General features: G+C 37.4%; 1 protein-coding gene across 2 annotated transcripts in view; it reads left to right on the top strand.

Annotated features, from left to right (window-relative positions):
* MPP6 (membrane palmitoylated protein 6) overlaps positions 1-18,756 on the top strand; it is a 58,812-nt gene that overhangs the window by 14,590 nt on the left and 25,466 nt on the right. Inside the window, exons 2-3 of one of the 2 annotated variants that reach the window (XM_032109496.1) lie at positions 13,144-13,262; positions 18,101-18,253. In XM_032109496.1, the coding sequence (XP_031965387.1) occupies positions 13,146-13,262; positions 18,101-18,253 (270 nt within the window). In that variant the 5' untranslated portion in view covers positions 13,144-13,145. Of the gene's footprint in view, positions 1-13,140; positions 13,263-18,100; positions 18,254-18,756 lie in introns of both variants that reach the window. The other variant, XM_032109507.1, reaches the window with a different exon arrangement.

Below are 18,756 nucleotides of genomic sequence, written 5' to 3'. Positions count from 1 at the left end.
AGGAAGAGCACATGTGCAATTTATGTAACTGCATAGTGAGTTTCAAGTACTTAGGGTGTATATAAAAAAATTATCATGGGACTATTTAATTCTCTACCCTTCAGCCATAATTTAATCCTATGTTGAGCCAATGTAATGCATGCCTGATTGAATCTTTATCCTTCATAGCCCTTGATGTCCATTGTTCTGGACAGAGGCATGGTAATTAATTTGTGAAAAGAATTTTTCAATACAGAGACTTGGCTTCTCTTTTAAGTACTGGCAGGAGCTCATTCAAAGCAGTCTCTCCAGTATTAAAAAACAAGTGTTGATTCCTTCTGTGTGAAAGTTGGCTTGTCTGGGTCTGAAAACTTAAGCTGAGAAGTGATGTGGTATTTAAATCCTGAAACTGTTTGGAAAAACAGAATCTCTGCCAGATTTTCTGCAGCTGAGAAAGCTTCTTTCATGTTTCAAATACTTCAGTCATTGAACACAAATTCCTTTTTACAGGATCAAATGTGATTGCTATAACCATGGCAAGTTACTGTAGAGGAATACTCGGTGCCATCTGTAAGCTTGATTTATGGAAAGGATATTAATGAAAATAAAAAGGTCCCTTTCCAAGCAATATGGTGTTAGTACAGCTGAGGTTTCTTCCAAACTGAGTATTCCAAAGGAAGTTTTGACACAAAGATCTGATGTTTCTAATGGATCTCTCAATGTGCAGACTAATGCCAGTAGGTTGGACCAGCAATCCAGCAAGTGCTTACCAGGCTGCTGGGCTTATGCCTTTTTTAGTGTGCCACTGGATCTGCCCAGGGACAGGTGTTCAGGAGTCTACCTGCATGTGGTTTACTTTATTAGAGCTGTTTCTTCAAGCTGTTTTCCCCTCCTGACTGGACCAAAAAGCAAGCTGAAGTCCAGCATGTGTCCTTGCAGTCTTGCAGTCCTTACAACTTTGCACGCATGTGTAGCTGACTCTTAGGATGGATGTAGCTGAAGTATCAGGATCTGTTGACTTAGGGAAGTGCAAGTCTGGGCTGCTTAAAAGTATCAGCTGCTCTTTGAGTAGAGACAGTCAACCAGGTTCTGTCCTGAGTCTAGGACTTTTTCTGTACCACATGACAAGTGCAGGTCTCCTGGGAGCCATATTAACAGGCAGGGTTTCTGAGAAGTTGAAACAGAATTAAGATTCCATTTGGGTGTTGAGCATGTCTTCAAGAAAAGTGTAGTGAGAAGTGAAAGAAATGGAGCTGATTGTTTGAAAAATAACGTAACAGGTTGATTTCCTTTCTGCAAACAGGAGTTTATACTTCTGAAAAGGCATTCTTAGACTATGTTTTGTTTCAGACCTTTCAAAATCCTGAGGAAGAATGGGACCATTTAACTTCAATGTCAAGTTTGTATGAGACAATGACTACTCACTCTATCTATTTCTTACTACCTTGTGTGCTCTCTAACCTGTCTGCTGAAATAGGACTTGTTTTTTTTTTAATGACATTCCTAAGTACTGGCAACAATGTGGTTTTGAGCTTGTAACGCCCAGGAAGTTATAGAAAAATACATCATTGCCCTTTCAAGTTTTCTTGGGAGCTTGAAGGTAATTTCATGTTAAATTATTCCACAATCTTAAAACTAGTTGTGTCTGAAGAACCAATTTATCCGTAGGAGGTTACACTGTTCTCTTTTATATTGTTCTCAGGCCCAATATTCTTCAGGGAAAGAGGAATTTAGTGGGGAGTAAAATAAGCAGAAACAACCATGGATGGGACTGACTGCTCTGAGAACTCCTTTGGTATGATGAGACAGTCCTCTCAACTGCCATGCTGAAGGTGGTTGGCAAAGCAATTACTCTCTTCCAGGTCAGAACCTGGACTTCATAAAACCTTCTTGTGGAAAAGCTGAAACACGGAACTATTATTTATCTGTTGCGGTGAAATTCCAAGGCTGGGGACAGAGACTCATGGTCCCCAACCTACCGTTTCTCATTGTACATGGGAGGACTTCAGTAGGCTATTTTGGGAATCCTCTCCAGATCTTTTCTGTGGATGGCATTAGAAGTGGTTCTGGCTACTGATAGCCAGGTAACTGGGCCTCAAAAATTGTGCAAATCTGAGAGGTTTTATAGTCAAAACCCAACAAGGTTCTTGCTTGCACTAGTATCTTTCTTCTCCCACCTCGTTTCTCTGAGACCCCTAAGCAGTGTGGGAAACAACAGAACAAAGGACTTGAGTGAAAACTAAGATGTGTATGAGGATGTGTATGAACTGCTTTTAAGAAACACCAATTGCAGTTTGAAGTCGAGAAAGACATTATCTTAGAACTTTATTTTTCCCCCCCTCTGTTGACTTTATCACGGCTCAGATGCAGTCAAAAAGCCAAGTTCCATCATGATCTTATTTTTATAAGAAAAGCCGTTATAAAAGAGATGATGTCATATCAGTAAAAGTTGTAGTTTCAAACATCACTACTTTCATATTTAGAGCCATTTGCCTGTCTCAGAAAATGATGAAAAGCCTCAACAGGCATTATTCTTCCCTGAGTTTTGCAGTGGTTTGAACTGTTCAACAAGAAAAGTTCAGCTGTCTTTGCATTTGCTAGTGCTTCTTTTGAAAAAAAAAAAAAACAAACCAAAAAACCCCCCAAAACCAAAACAAAAAACCCCCACAAAAAATCAACAACAAAAAAACCAAAACAAAAAAACCCACCCCAAACCCCTTGAATTGAAAAATGTGCAAAATTTACTTAAAAGTTATTTGGTTTTGCTTTAGTTGGAGTGATGGGATACGTGACTGAGAATTCAGAAGTTCTTAGCAAAACTGAATGAAACCCAACTTGGTTTTCTGAGTAAATGGAGTAGAAAATTTCAAATATGTCAGGATGCATCACATAAAGTTTTGGAGATACCCTTTGCTGTTTCACTGCCTGTGCCCACCTTACACAACACAGAACACTGTCATTCAGGGTTTACAGCAGTAACTTGGAAATGGACTTTAAAGTGAAAGTGGCAAACATTGAAAGAGTGCATTCAAAGCGGGAGTTTCCTTAAAAACATGAAGTTATTAATCCAAGCTGCCCCAAGACCACTAGAAATAAATTTTTCCTGATGTTACTGTGCCTAGATATTCTTAAATTGAAATTAGATTTCCCACTTTTCATTAAACGTTTGCAATCATAAATAAATCCTGATAACATAATGTGGGGAAGTAGTCCAGGAGGTAAAACACAACTACGGGCAGTGTGACTTACTCCGTAAAGTTTTTCGGTTCCCTTCAAAATACAAGTGTCAAGCTGATCTTTTTATTCCTTTTCCAGGGTTCTTGGACATACCCTTCAAAGGACTAAAGGAGCATATCTGTTGAGGGTAATGAATAGGCAATTGTGTAGATCTTGGCTGCATTGAACTGAAAGAAAGGTTTAGAATAGTCTCTTCACTAGGGAAGTGACAGAGGTGTATTTTGAGGATTCCTGAAGGTCAAGTAAGCTTTTAACATGCTGTGTTTTGCCATCTCTTTATTAGAGCACAAAGGTTTTATGTGGTATTTTTTGCTATTTAGAAACATAAGCAGTGTTATTTGGCAAACAAATTTGGAAAAGACATTTTCTATCCACTACATCAGTTCTAACATTCCAACTGTGTTTTGGAAATTTTCTTTGTGGGTAAAGCTTTAGCTGTGTCCTTAAAATAAGTAAGAACTATATCATGTGACAAAGGTAGTGAAGTAAACATATTTTTATTTTCTTGTTGCAAGTCACCCTGAGCTAGAATATCATTAATTTAGTGAATTGCTTTTACTGCTTCCTAATAAGTTTGTTTGGGCAGAAATGAGGGGTGTGTGCATGAGAGAGATTAGTTTAGTGGAAGTAGGAGCATTAGAGTTTAGGGATGAACTTCTAGTGAAATTTTTGGAAAATGTACTAGGTGATCACGTAAAATTGAAAACTGAGGTCCTGGGACTGAGATAATTTCATTTATATGTTATAAATTTTGCAGATTCACTCTTGTCCTAAATTTTTTGCCTTCAGGCTGGGATGCAGTAGAAAATTAAGTGAAATTAAGTAGACTCTGAATTAACTGAACACATCCCTATGGAAGCGTTTCGTGGTGGGTCTTTTCCTTTCTATAGAAAAATGGGCTAGATATAATAATAGTGTAATTGAATATATTTTTCCTTTTTTATTAAAGAATATGTTGACATAGTCTAAATACATTCTAAAATGCTTTAACTTACTTTGTGCTCCAAAAAGCTGTCTTACTTTTCTGTTTTCTGCATATAATTTTATTGAGCAATTTTCAAATGCTTGTGTAGCATCTATAGTGGAACCTCAAAATATTTTTAGGCCTGCATTGGTACAGCTCTAATTTAAATACTCAAGTGTTTTAGCTTGGAAGGGATAATTCAATAAATACTTCATGGTAGCAGAGGCCTGAAACAGTGCATGCATGAAATGTTAACATATGGGTGTGATTGTTTAAAGGGCAGAGGTGTAGTTTTTTAAGTGGCTGCATCATAATGGAGCAATCAGATTTTGAAAGTGCTGTGTTTGGATGCTTTCATTTGGAAACGCATTCTGCTGTTGTTATAAAATAACTCTGAGAATGTATTATGATACAGCCTTATTTCACTTGATATCAAAACTCTTCATCATAAAATTCTTAATTGTTAGAATTCCTCAGTGTCTCCTACACTTGAAGATGTAAAAGGAAGTAGTGTTAAAAGCGACAGTAGTATCTGGATGATATGTGGTTTCTGGTGGATTTCCTTGTCTAAGCATTTTCACTAAAGCAAAAGAGAACCAAAAACAAAGTGCCAAAAACTAATTTGAAACCTAGAGTAATAGCAGTGGATAAAATATGTAGTGTTTTCACTAAAGAAAGAGGACTCTTTGTTCAGTTATAGATTTAAATTTTGGAGGAGGATGAGGTTTAAAGTGATCCTTTGTACTGTTTTGTGACAGACCAGTAGACTGAGCTGACAGTATGATGTAACTGTAAGAAGGTCAAAATAGATCTCATTATCTCTCCATATCAGTGGAGAGGGAAGTATTAATGGTGTCGTGCAAGGCACTCACGAGACTCTCATCCGATTTATTTTCCACAGTTCTGACTGTCTGTATTGAAAAAAGGTGCAGACTGGAAGAGATACATGGGAGTTATGCCAAGCTTGCTTCTTTCCCAGTCAATATAGGAGAGGAGAAGCCTTCTGAAGGGCAGAAAATTGCCCTCTTTGTCTTAGAATAATGAAAACTGAGACGTTGTTTGCTAGATGTAAAAAAATTGGGTTAAGAACGGGGACCAGAAAGAATTGGTTAAGCTAGATTTCCTGTCAACCAAGATTAAGGAAATGCCCAGGTATCTGAAGTGTGGATTGTTTTTAATGATATCCTCCTGATACTCTGTTGAGGGATCAGGTGCCTTCAGATAAAGGATGCAGACAGCCCTGAGATGCAAATTGCAGTGGAACCAACATCATCTCTGGTGATCAGATTCATCATGGGTCTCTGGAGGTGCAGTGTTGTTACTTTGCCACACAGTGGAATATCTAATTTTGTTTATTAAAAATACCTTGTCTTTTTTGCAGATGTGCACAAAGCATGCTACAGAACAGCTCTGTAACTATTGTTCTGAACCATGACATTTACACTGACAGTAGAGTATGTAACAATCCTTGTGAATTTTAGCTTTCTTCTTTGAGAAAATCCCTATCCAGTGTTCCTAGATGAAAGTGCAAATGGTTAAAAAAGATGTTGGTGGCTGAGCTTGGACCAGTTGCTGCTGGGGTGCCTGGTCTCTGAAGTGGGGCACAACGTGCAGCTTGCCTTATCCACTATAGCAGTGTTGATTTGAGCCCAGCAACAGGATGCAAGCATGTAACACTTGGACTGGAAGTCTGCTTTCCCTTTGGAAGGGTGTTCATTATTTTCCCTTCAGGTCTATTCTTTTTACTTGTGTAAAGAAGGGATTTAATTGAGGAAGAAATCTTAATTGATTTCCAGCTGCCCTTAGGCTGAATTTGAGAATGGGATAAAACTATAGATGGTTCTGTGTGGCTTCCCCTCAAGTGTTTCACCAAGAAAAGTGGTACAGTAAACCAATTCTTGCATTTGTTTGGGTTTGTTTGTTTGTTTGTTACACATAACGTGTTCCTGTGGTATATAACGTGTTCCTGTGGTATATAACTGTGATCTTTACTTATGTTAGCATTTTTTCAGTCGTGTTTTCTTCAGGCTCTGTTGTACTGCAACAGATAAATAATACTGAGTCCTGTGGCAGAAAAGCAGGTACAAAGCTTTGATTCATTTGGAAGAGTGCACATTAGAGAAAGCAATACTTCAAAAGGTGCACTTAGGTTGTTGCATCTCTTTTATTGGCATTTTAGACTTCATAAAAACTGGCATTGCTTACCAGAGGTACTGCAGAGAACGCAAGTTTCATCCAGCTACTGTTTGCAAAATACCCGGGAGAATGATGGATGTGTGCAGTAAGCTCAGCCTATTGTATAAATTGAGTGCAGTGCAGGATATGTTCTGAAACTTTGTTGACTTTCTGCTGTAACTTTTGAGTTTAAAGTAGTATCTTAGACTGCCTATTCACTGAATGTTTTGTCTTAATTTTAAAATCTGTTTTAATATATTCTCCAGTACCTGAACTACTAAAATAGTTGAAGAACTAAGGGTAGTACAGTCTTTCTTCACCAAAATTGAAATTTCTCCTGGGGCATGTCCTAGTATTCATTTAGAGTACAGTAGTCTTTACGTGACATTAGTATATACTTTCCTAACACCTGTAGCTGAAAGGTAAGAACACACACAAAAAAAAAATTAAAAATTCAGCCTTTTAAAAAACTTCTGGTTGACTTGCTTGTACATGCTCTGGTTTGTGCTGTATAGTGCTTGAAGAATTTTTTTCTGTGTACTTGTCTGGAGTGTGCATGTATGTCCTTCTTCAGTTAATCATTTCTGTGCCTGAAGCTTGCATCATTCTTCCTCTAATTAAAAAAGGTCAGAAAACTTGGTAATACCTAACACCTATATAGGCTTATCTTTAAAGCATCAAGCTTAGTGAGCATCAAGTTTAAGTTAATCGCCTATTTTTCTTTGCAATCCTTTAAGAAAGAGAAGTATGCCTTAATACTAGATTTTAGTGTATCTGTTTTCAATATCTTACTGGTGGTCATGATATATGTTTTTAAATAAGATTTAACCTTTTAATTCTGCTGGTTTTGGAGTTTTGATGTTTTGTTCCCTTTTTATCTTTGCTGAGATAATTTTTAAATAGTGCTTTTTTTTCCAAAAGATGCAGCTGTGAGGTCCATCTGTTCAGAAAATTTGTGCTTCATCTTTTTTTAGACAAACTTCACAGCCTGAAAGAAGCATGTCTGCAGTGTTCGAGCTGGGAAAGAGTTGTTGGCTCTTCCCTATAGCTTTCATGACCTTCACAGTCATGAAAAATGAGCATGTAATATATGGTTGAGCCAGGTTTGATAAGGCTAGGGACTGCTTGAGCTTCTATTTATAGGTATGCTAAAATAGCTCCATCTTGGCTTGCCAGTAGACTTACAGAAAATGAAGTAAAGAAAATTAATAAACTTTTCTAAGCATTTATGTTATTTCTTTTCAACATGCAGAAATTCAGTGGGCAGAATTTGGATATCCAGAGGAACATTCATTCTTATCAATTAGACTTTTCCATCTTCCTTTAAAAATTCATTGCCATAGGTGATTCTGCAGTCAGTAAAGTGTTCATGCTGCGGACAACACCTTTCTTCATTAAGTAATCTTACTGTCTTTTTAGAGGAGGTCTGCTGTGTTTACTGCTTGAGGAAGGGGTCGTGTTTAGAAAAGGTGGCTGAGTATGTTACAATGGAATGCTGCCCAGGAATGTCTGAGTTAAGGTGGCTGTCCAAGGCTGTAGCTGCACTGGCCCTGCACTCCGTGCTTGGCAGTGTCTGTCAAATAAGAGGTGCAAAGTGTTTGGGTGGTTGTTTAAAGGCCCAAGTGTCATTGCACCCTGCTACGGTCAGCAGCATGTGTGGAGTAGGTGACTGATTTGTAGAGGAGCAGGGGGCTGAACTGCAGAGCTCCATCATTCAGAGCTTGCTGCTCTGGAGCTGTGGCTGAGAGTGATCCTGCTCAGTGCCTGCAGCTGCTGGCTCTGAAAACACAAACATGATGTTGTATGTGCTCACTGCATAGTGCTATCCCAGAGACTTTCGTCTTGAAATATGGCTTCTGAAACTTACTCTACCAGTAGTAAGACAGCTTTGTCAGTCTTTCATATATTCTTGGTCAATAGCCTGTTTATGAATGAACTTGTGAAATATTCTCAGAATGTGAGCTTGTTCCTAGGTACTCCTTTTCTCTGTTCTAGACTGCCAAAACTGCTATAATTTGTGACTGGGGAGAGAAGTGGCCAACACAAAATAACTTTTTTTTTTTTTCCTTTGCCTTATATTTAAGCGTAATGATCATTAATTAAAAACATGAACACAAATGGGAAAAAATTACAGAGTTGTCATTGGTTAAGGGCTGGCGAAGTTACAAATTAATCTTCTTTTGTCTGAGCTTATTGTGTGTCTTGTGAAAGCTTTCCATATGTCCCTCTTGAAAAGGTTTTAAATTACACAAGAAATTATTTCTGAAGTTTATGTATGTGACAAGATTTTAATCTAACTTTCTAGACTTTGTATGGAGCACCTGCCTCGCCAGTAGTCCTTGAGGTATTTATTATAACTTCCTATCCAGATGAGTAGGCCATGTGGAAATAAATATGCATGTTTATTTAAATATATTATACATAATTTTCTTTTCATTCCTGTTATTTTGTAAGCTTGGAGACTAATAAAATGAAACCAAGCTAAAAAAATCTGTGCGAGGTATTCACTCTGAAAAGGTTTAATTTTCTCCAGTGAGTGACACATTTGTCTTCTGTCTGCAAATCTGGAAAATTTATTTAAATGTATGCTTCCTCTTTCCTCTACATAGAATTAATGTAGACAAGAATTAGGCACTGAAAGAAAGAATAAAATCAAATTTGGTAGAAGAGTCACAGCTGAGAGCTTGGTGAAAACCTGTCTTTTTCTTAAAATTACAAGAAGAAAAGAGTTATTGGGGTATCTTTTACTTCTGTTTGGTCTGAATTTACTATTGTAAGGTACAGTGTGTAGATTAAACCTTTGAAGCATCCTTTGGTTGTCTGAAGAACTCTGTGGGAATTAGGAGGATTTAATTCTGGTTAGTAAATTGTGCATTAGGAAGTGGGATTTCTGTGTTCCCACACCTCAGGATGCGTGCTGTTTGCCACAGAGATCAATTAACATCTCTTTCCCCCTTTTCCCTTTTTGAAATGGGATTCAAATGGCGAACTAGTTTCCATGAATGTAGGGTCATATGTATAGTAGGATTAAATTGTTCAGTTCATGTACACAGCAGACCAGTGTGTTCCTGCTGAGTCTTGCTTCAGGCTTTAAACTTGGCTGCAGTTATGAAGATGTCCTTTGAAAATTGACTGTGGAAATTAATTCTATGTGTATTCCCTGTCACGAAAGCCGGGGGCTGGAGTGAAGAGTGGCCTGTTGTAATCTCATTTTCTCTTAGGAGTCCCAGCTCAGACTCAGTTCTGTTGTCACTTTTTCCTAAGAATCCCTTTATTTTAACACTTTGCCTCAACTGAGAGTCTGTTTCTGTTGCCCAGTTCCTCCTGGTGTGTCTGAAGGCTGTTGTCTGTGTGTGTTTCTTGTAATATGTGCGTGTTCCTAGGTGGTTTTGTTAACCACTGTAGTCAGCCATGCCTATCTCATGGTGTCCTCACAAAAGCAAATCCTTATGTGTTGTAATGAGAGTTTAAAGTTTTTCCCAGATGGGTCTTTGAATATAGAAACAGGCTTGCCTTCAGAGAGAGAGAGGGAGGTGAATAGTAGAGCTCTCAAAGTCAGTATATTCTTATTATTTTCTTGTAAAAGATGGGACAAGAGTGGGAAGAGAGACCCAATTAGTTTTCCACTGAAGGAAAAGCATGGATTTCCTTTTCATTGTACACCAAAGTACTCAACAATAAGGAGCACTTCTGACAACCTGGTTTATGCAGTTTATTCATGTAGTCCTTAGTTCTTCAGTATGCCTGACTTAAATGTAAGTTCTACAGGGCTTTCTACCCCACAGTGAGTAACTTCTGTCAACATTTCAAGGGCAGATTCACCACAAAAGAGATGTGCGGCTCAAAAGGCAATTTTTGATGGGATATTTAGATGTGGTAGTGTTAAAACTCCTCAGTTCCATCTGTTTCTTGCTTGGTAGGACCTGATCTTTTAAGTAAAACTTTCCTACATAAGTACTTTCATCTTCAGCTTTCATTCCCGCTGCTCAGGAACAAGGTAAGATACTTTTCTAAAAGTGCTAAGGTGGCTTTACCCCAGGAAAGGAAAAAGTGAAATTGTTTAAAAGAGTGCTACTTGAAGTTCCATGTGTGTCTACATTATTCTGAAAGATCAGTGTAATTAAGCCTGGAAACAAAGTATCTCCTGTTGTTTGTTGTCTAATAGAATATTTCTTCCCTAGAAATGAATAAACAAAAGCCTGTTGAATAGATGCAGAAGAAGAGGTTCTATAATACATTTCCCAAAGTGTCTTCCCCTCCTCCCACCTCTGCCCTTAAATAGTCTTTTGAGAAATCAAATTGCTTGAAAGTACATGTATGAATATCTAAGGCATATATAGTCAGTATATTGCTTAGACTTTCAAAGCTATTTTCACATGTGAGCAAATATCAGCGTTTCACATTAAACAGGAGCTATATTTCAAAGTGGCCCATGACTTGTAAAACACACGTAAGACACTGAGATTAAAATGCTTTGTCTAGTCCATCAAAAATGTACCCATGTATTTGTGGTCTATTCTTTTTAAATAAACCAGCAGACATAGTTCCTGTTGGAAGATGCTCTTGATGATTTTTTGGCAAATAACATTTGATCATGTTCCGAATTTTTTGCCAGGTGAGTGTAAAGCAGTGAAACATGGTGAAGCATATAAATGTTCCTCTGACTACCATGTGCTGGGTAACAGGTGCAAAGACTGTTGAAGCTTGAACTTTCGCTCATGCTAAAATTTTTTTGCTTAACATTGTAACTGGTTAAAATAAAGGTACTTAAAGGTATTATTTTTTAAGTAGTTCTGATGCTAGATGTCTGTGAAACCTTTATTAAATAAAGTATTAATTTGAAAATTAATACTGTCTACTTGCACAAAGTTTGAAAGACATTCTTCTGAAGCTTAACACTGCCCTTAACAGTTTCTCATTGATGATAAAGTTTCTGTGTAGGGACTGTATTTTTTAATTTGATCTAAGGCAGAGTTCTGAAAGGCTTAAGTAAGAAACAGGATATTTTAATGGAGATAATATGAAGAATGTCTTTATTCTAGATGTTTTTGTCATCATCAAGTGCTGGAATTGTAGCTGTTAGTTGAGATGCATACTTAGACATGAAGGAAGCTTTACATTTTCTCCGATTATTTATAGGAGCAAAAGTGCTAACCTGAAATCCCTTAAAAAGAATTTACATAACTGTTAAAAATGTAAAGAAAGCTTATATTCTAACACTTGAGTTATTATGCAGCACCTATGATGTAAATTGGCTAGAAACATCTGTCCGCTTCTCCAGATATTGCAGCTTGCATGACTACATTAAAAGCCACGAGTCTGAAACTGGGAATTGAGTAAATGTGAAAGAAGGCAATTTCATCTGCAGCTGAACTAGTCAGGAGGCCCTGGAACTAGGACATACTTAGTCTGGGGCAGTTGTGGACTGTTTACACGGTGTAATTTCGTGACTTGACATAATTTGTGATTGCTGGCAGCACTTTGTCTGTTACAAAGTAGAAATAATACTGCTTCAAAATCTGAAAGCATAAAGTGTCATTTCCCTCCTACTCGTGGTTTCACAGAAAATTCACTTTTTTCAAAACAAAGAGTGTAGTTAAAACATTTAAAATAATGCAGGGCTTTTGACATGCACTGCTGTAGTTAAAATATGGCACATGAGTTGATTTGCTTGTTGAAAAGTCAGTTCCACTCAAAGAATAGCCAGAAATTTTTTTCTTGGGATGGAATTTTCTAGGAAGAATTGAAATCAGAAAGTAGGTGTTGAGAAATGCAGTTTGTTCTGTTACTGTGCAGTGTTTCATAATAGCTTTCATTATAAAGCAGTGAGGAAAGTTAAGGGTAAATTCCTGTGTGGGAGAAGGGGCATATAGGCTTTTCTAATTCTTTTGATATATACCACTCTGCAATATGCAGAGCCTTACAAAACACTGTGGTTATTCCAAGGCTTCTCAGCTTACTGGGGATCTCAAGAGGAGATTTTGTTAGTACACCTGGGCGTGTGTCTATTTAAGCATGCATATATAACTTGGCAGGAGTTAAAAGAATACAGTTAAGAACAGGAACAAACTCTTTTCACTCACCTTGATGAGACCAGAGACCGGGATGATGGCATTTTCTGACATTTTCTTGGGCAGCATTGTTCACTCTCAGCCAAGAGCAGTTCTCTCAGCAAGTCTGAGGGTCCTGGGCAGGCATGATGCATTTCTCGTTGTAGCTGCACCATGTGCACTTAGTCCCAGAGAGCAGTGGGTCAGGTCTGGCTGTAAAGGACTGCTGGGGATGTGAGTGTCCCCGTGCTAAGAGCTGCCTTGGAAGCAAATTTTTGGTTTAAAAAAATTGGTTTGGAACTATGTGTTCATTTTAAAAACAGTGAATCTGCCTCTACAAGCATTGTAAAACTTGTGGGTGTATGTAAAACTTGTATGTATGAGGGCTGGAAACTTCTGAAAAAGATGAAAAGAAAAGAGTACTGAATGAGTTGCTTTTATTGTGTTTGGAAGATTATGCATACCTTGTACATAAAAAACTTGTTTGTTTTTTCAATCCTTAGCAGCAAATCTTGATAGGAATGTGCTGGGCATGGTTTTAATTGCTTACAACCTTTATTCCATTTTTCAGGCACACACACAAAAATCTTCTTTTCTGTTCTGTCCTCTTGCTCTCAGTAGATGTATTTGACTGTGTAACATCTCTAAAGTTAACATTGAGGTGTTCCCCAAAGCTTTTGCTCCTTATGGAAGCCTGTTTTGGTCAGTACTTACTTTATGTTTTTGTTTTGTCAGCAGCCATGCAGCAGGTCTTAGACAACCTTACTGATCTGCCGACATCGACAGGCGCTGAAGAAATAGACCTGATTTTTCTTAAAGGAATTATGGAAAACCCTATCGTAAGATCACTTGCTAAGGTATTTAAATTTGCTGCTTTGAGTAGAATCGGGAAATGTTTTACATTATTGTGTGGACATTGAGTATGGATTGAGGTAATAACAGCATGTTATTGGTACATCTTATTAAAAGTCTTGAAAGCCAGCTCGAAGGTGAAGATTTAGTAGAGTGTAATTTCTGTGCACTCTGGTTAATTGTTACATAGAGGAATCTAGAGGAAGAATAAAATTCAGAGACTACAGAAATAATGTGGTTACATTATTTATGAAGAAAAAATTAAAATACTTGAAATTAGAAGCAGTTGATTTTAATGTAGTCTTGTAACCACTGTTGTGTGCAAAACCCATATGCCTTCTGACTTTCAGTGTTTTTGCCAGAGATGAAAAGTGAGAGCAGTAACCTTCATTACCCCATGGTATAAACAAGTTTTCTTTTCGTCTTTAGCTCAAAACTACTTTCTTATATGCCCAGGAAAATATTCTCTCCATGCTCTTTCCTGGATCTCAAGAGTAATGCCATTACCTTTGATTGTCAGCTCTCTAATACATGGATTATCCTAAGTTTTTGTTCTTGGGTTACAAAAATCTTTTATGTATAGGTGGTAGCAATCAATTATAAATATGTAAGGTGATATTTGCAAAAAAATCTTTGGACTCTGTAAATAAAATGTTGCTGGTCTTACCAGTAGGAAATGCAGTCAAATATAGTACATCACTTATATTTGTTCTTAATCTTCTTCATAAAAATAAGCTGCTTTCATGAGGAAAACCCAGTTAAGTACAGCTGTCTCTTTAATAGGAATAGACATCTGAAAGCAGTGCCCTTTGGGCAGGTGTGAAATCCTCTGTAAAGCTAAAGGATTGTTGTTCAGGGATTTTGTTCAGTATAAAAATCTGCAAAGGAAAACTTCTCATGAGAATTCATATGAGAATTTACTTCTGTTTAGCTGTTCAAAAAATTGGTTTTAAGTTGAAGACATGGCATAGTAATAAACTTAGAAGTAATGGAAATGTCTCATCTGCTGGTGAGATGACTGCAGAGGGAAGGACTTGTGTACTAGATTTACTAGAGTAAGCAAAAGCTTTTTTTTACTGATGATGGAAACAATGTTAAGTATCTGCTGCAAAGGCCATCTTTAATATTCATCATGAAGAAAATGTTCATGGCAAAGCCTTTTTTTCTTATCAAGAATTTGTGCTTTGATGGCCAATTACAATTAGGTGGAATTTATTGACTAGCAGATGTAAAAAAAAGTGCTGTAATGGAAACAGATTCTTAACTGTGTACCCATGCTTTATCTAGAATGCTTAAAGGTTTTAATTGTGTTCACATGGCATGACTGCACTCATATTTCTTTGTAATTATTTTGGAAAAATCCTCAGTCTTAACCAGCAGTGCTAAATAAGGATAAGATAAAAACACATTTGGTGAAGTGTATGTAGTTCACATATATATCTTATTTGTCCCTAAAAATACATAAACTTGCTTTTCTATTAGAAGAGCTGGTTTTACCAGAATTAGCAGTTCTCTGAGATGGTTACATTATTTAAACAGAATCATTTCAAAGCAGGCCAGAAATGCAAAAACTTTTTCATTTTCCTTTATTCACCACTTACTAAGACTAATCATTATGTAAAGTATGCCAAAAAGAACAAAAAGAAACTTAGGGAAAGGTGCTGCAAGCCACACAAACTTATTTTCTCCTTTCGGTCCTTAAATAAATGAAGGCAAACAATAAGCATAGTAGTTAAATTATAGTATTTTACAGTGCAAAGTTTCGCTGATGTTTTAAAACTGGGTTACGTTAATTTCACACTTTTCCTGTATAGAGTAAAGGCAACAAGGTAGAAATTACAGATTTATTTGGGATAGGATTCTTTCACTGAACCTTTTCACTTTTCAGTAGGTGGTAGAGGAAGGGAGAACTAACTATTACCATTGTAAAATGTTTTTTCCTGTCACTGATGTTTATAGACTCATAGAGTAGTTTTGGTTGGAATGGACCTTTAAAGGTCACCTTGTCTAACCCCCTTGCAATGAGGAGGGACATCTTCAACTAGATTAGGTTGCTCAGGGCCCCATCCAGCCTGACTTCGATTGTTTCCAGGGGTGGAGTGTCTACAACCTTTCTGGGCAACCTATTTCAGTGTTTCACCACACCCATCCTAAAACCTTTCTTCCTTATATCTAGTCTCAATCTACTGTCTTTTAGTTTAAAATCATTATGCCCTGTCCTATCGCTAAAAGCCCTACTAAAAAGTTTGTTCCCATCTTTCTTGTAAGCCCCCTTTAAGTATTGAAAGATTGCTGTAAGGTCTTCCCAGAGTCTTCTCTCTTCCAGACTTAACACCCCCAATTCCATATCTTTCCTGTGCTGATGTTTGTGTTCAATCCTAACTAGTCCTCAGAATTATTATGCTTTTTGGAAAATAGTTGTTGAACTTGGAACATGCATGAATTCTCCTCTGTTTTGCTACTGAACTGTAGTATCAAAATTCTCTTCTTCTGGATTGTTAACTATTCTTTCAGACCTCAAAACTTTATCTTCTTTCTGCTGTCACACTACTGCTTTTAGCATTGTAGTACAGCCTACAGCAGACCAGGTGAATGCCCAACCCAGGCCAAGGAAACATCTTGGGAGTAATCTATGAGCGTTTAGTCCAGTATTTAAGATGTCAGATTGTTGGAGGTAAAAGCCTTATATTTGAACATTTGGCGAGTATGACACAATACTGAATGCACAGAGAGGCCCAATTCAGTATCAATGATTTATTGATATTTATTTATTTATTTATTTCTGAAATGTTGACGTGAAATTAAAAAAAGAATTGCAATATCTAAATTAGGTATTCTTGTTTGTTTGTTTGTTTTTAACCTTATTCATACCATTCAATATCCTGCTACTCCTCAACATATTACAGGATCAGAGATTTTTCACTGATAAAACTTTCTGTTCCCCAGTATATACACGGCCTTGATTTTTGGAGTGAAGGGTAAGGATGTTTGTATTTAGATTATATCATTCAGTGTTAGTGGTGGTATTTTAAAAACAACGAATGAGAAAAAAGGTAACCCATATTCACTAATCTTAAAAAGGTTTTGCAGTTGGATTATGTTTAAAATCTAAGGACTCTTAGATCTGTGTTTTTACTTGCGGTAAAAGAAGTAAACTTTAAAAGAAGGATATTGTTTACTGTATGCATTATGTACAAAATAGCATTCCCTTATTAAGGAAAATGTGTGTAGGTGCCGAGCTTCCTATAACTTTGTAATCACAGTTGTTTGGTTTGTGTGTGTTGGTGTTGGAGAATGTTTGAAATGCCTTTATGTTAAATTTGCCTTTCCAGAGCTTGGTCATCAGTCCTGCAGAAATAGCATTTTATAGTTATGAAGTACAATGTAATACTCAGATGATTTCAGGAAGCAAGGTTTTCTGCTTTTAGCAAAATTTTGTTTTATTGTCTGTTTTAAAGCACTAATAAAGAGAGTAGAAGTGCTCACATACCTTCAAATTATATCTATGGGAAGCATATATAGATGACTCTGAATTTTACCTATTATGTATTTGTTTTTATATGCCAAAGAAATTGCTCTTTTGTAAATTTCTTGTTGCTACAGTGTTGAAAATAACTTCCAGTTGAGAATCTGAATTATTTTTGGCCTCCTCTTATTCCCTAATTGTATGATAGAGCACTGTCTGTAATAAACAAGTGACATCTTTCAGAGATGCTTCTCTTTCTGCTCAAAGTATGTACCTTTCAATGAATTTCAGTATCTGCAGAGTTCAGGAAAGGATTATGTCTGCAGGAGTAGCTCTAGAAATAGATTAAATGTTATCAAAGAATCACAGGATGGTTGAGTCTGGAAGGGACCTGTGGAGGGCATCTAGTTCAACTCTCCCTGCTCAAGCTGGGCCACCTGGAGGCGGTTGCCAAGGACCACATCTAGATAGCTTTTGAGTATCTCCAAGGAGGGGGACTCCCATCTTCTCTGGGCGACCTGTGCCAGTGCTCATTCACCCTCACACTGGAAGAAGTGTTTCGTGATGTTCAGACAGAGCTTCCTGTGTTTCATGTTATGCCCACTGCCTCCTGTCCTGTCACCAGCCAGGAAACCAGTCACCACTGGAAACAGGCTGTCTCTGTCCTCTTTGCATAGTACACTTTTTATACACATTGATGAGAATGCTGGGAGCCTTCTCTTTTCCAGGCAGAACAGTCCCAGGTCAATCAGCCTTTCCTCATATGTGAAGTGCTCCAGACCCTTTATCATGTTTGTGGCCCTCACTGGGCTCTTTCCAGTAGTGTTCCAGGTGTGGCCTCACTAGTGCTAAGTAACACTCACTCTTCTAGTAACACTTTTAATGCAGCCCAGGATACTGTTAGCTGCCTTTGACTCTGACTTTTCTTTAGCATTTCTTTCAGTTATGCAGATTTTTCTGTAGAACGTGGTGTTCAAAAGGTGTTTGAATGGGAGGAGTCTGAGGTAAATGTTTTTCTTGAAGACTCTGGAAAGATCCCATAGTTCCTTTTTTGCCCTTCTTCTTGAAAGTGTACTTGTCCAGGATTCTGAAGAAGGAAAGGTCCTGAGGTGCTGTACTGTTGATAGAGCAGTGTTTGATGTGTACAGCATAGAGGAGGTGCAGACTTAAAGCTTCTCTGGCATGTGTTGCTTATAAAGTTTTTTGGGTCATGTAGTTGAGCATGCAAAATCCTTCAGCAGTTAAATCAGATTATCCTATATACAATTTTTCTGGCTTTCCTGCTGAAGATTGCGCTGAAAAATTACTTTAAATGCTTATAAATTTGAACCATTTGAAACTTACTTACGTTATAGTCTCATATATTTAATCTTACAGGCTCATGAACGACTGGAAGATTCTAAACTTGAGGCTGTCAGTGACAACAACCTGGAGCTGGTGAATGAAATTCTTGAAGACATCAGTCCCTTAGTAAATAAGGATGAAAATATTGCAGAATTGGTTGGAATACTCAAGGAGCCTCATTTTCAGGTACCACCTTTTTACTGTATGTTACCAGCTTACTGTATCAGTGTCCACGTATGGATCTAGGAATAATAATGAAACAAAACCTGAACTATAGCAAACTGTAATATGTGGGATTTTACTCCAAATGAAAGGTAAAGCAGAACGTGGGGTTACATACAAATAAGTATGATTTTATTCTTTGATATCATTTCAAAAATACCTTTACTCACTGTATTAAATTCTGCTGCAGTTTCTGTTATAAATCTTGGACAAGCTTTTACTTCCTATATGACTGGAGTTTCCACAACAATTCTCTGAAGGCGGCTTGATGAAGGCAGATGAAGGCTTGCTTCATCCGTAACATTTCCAGATGAAATCAGTTCCTGATCAGGAGCATGGTGCATTTCAGTTCAGCTGTTGGAATTTGTACTTGTGTGCAAGACTTACAGTTTGCAGAGTGAATGAACGTGATTCTTTTGTGATCTGATCTGCACTGCAGCTGAAGCTGAGACTCTGCATCCCTCTCA

Source organism: Corvus moneduloides, chromosome 1, assembly GCF_009650955.1.
Source record: "Corvus moneduloides isolate bCorMon1 chromosome 1, bCorMon1.pri, whole genome shotgun sequence".
Lineage (NCBI taxonomy): Eukaryota > Metazoa > Chordata > Aves > Passeriformes > Corvidae > Corvus > Corvus moneduloides.
The sequence above is the reverse complement of the archived record's forward strand: the minus strand, read 5'-3'. Positions and strand labels throughout refer to the sequence as shown.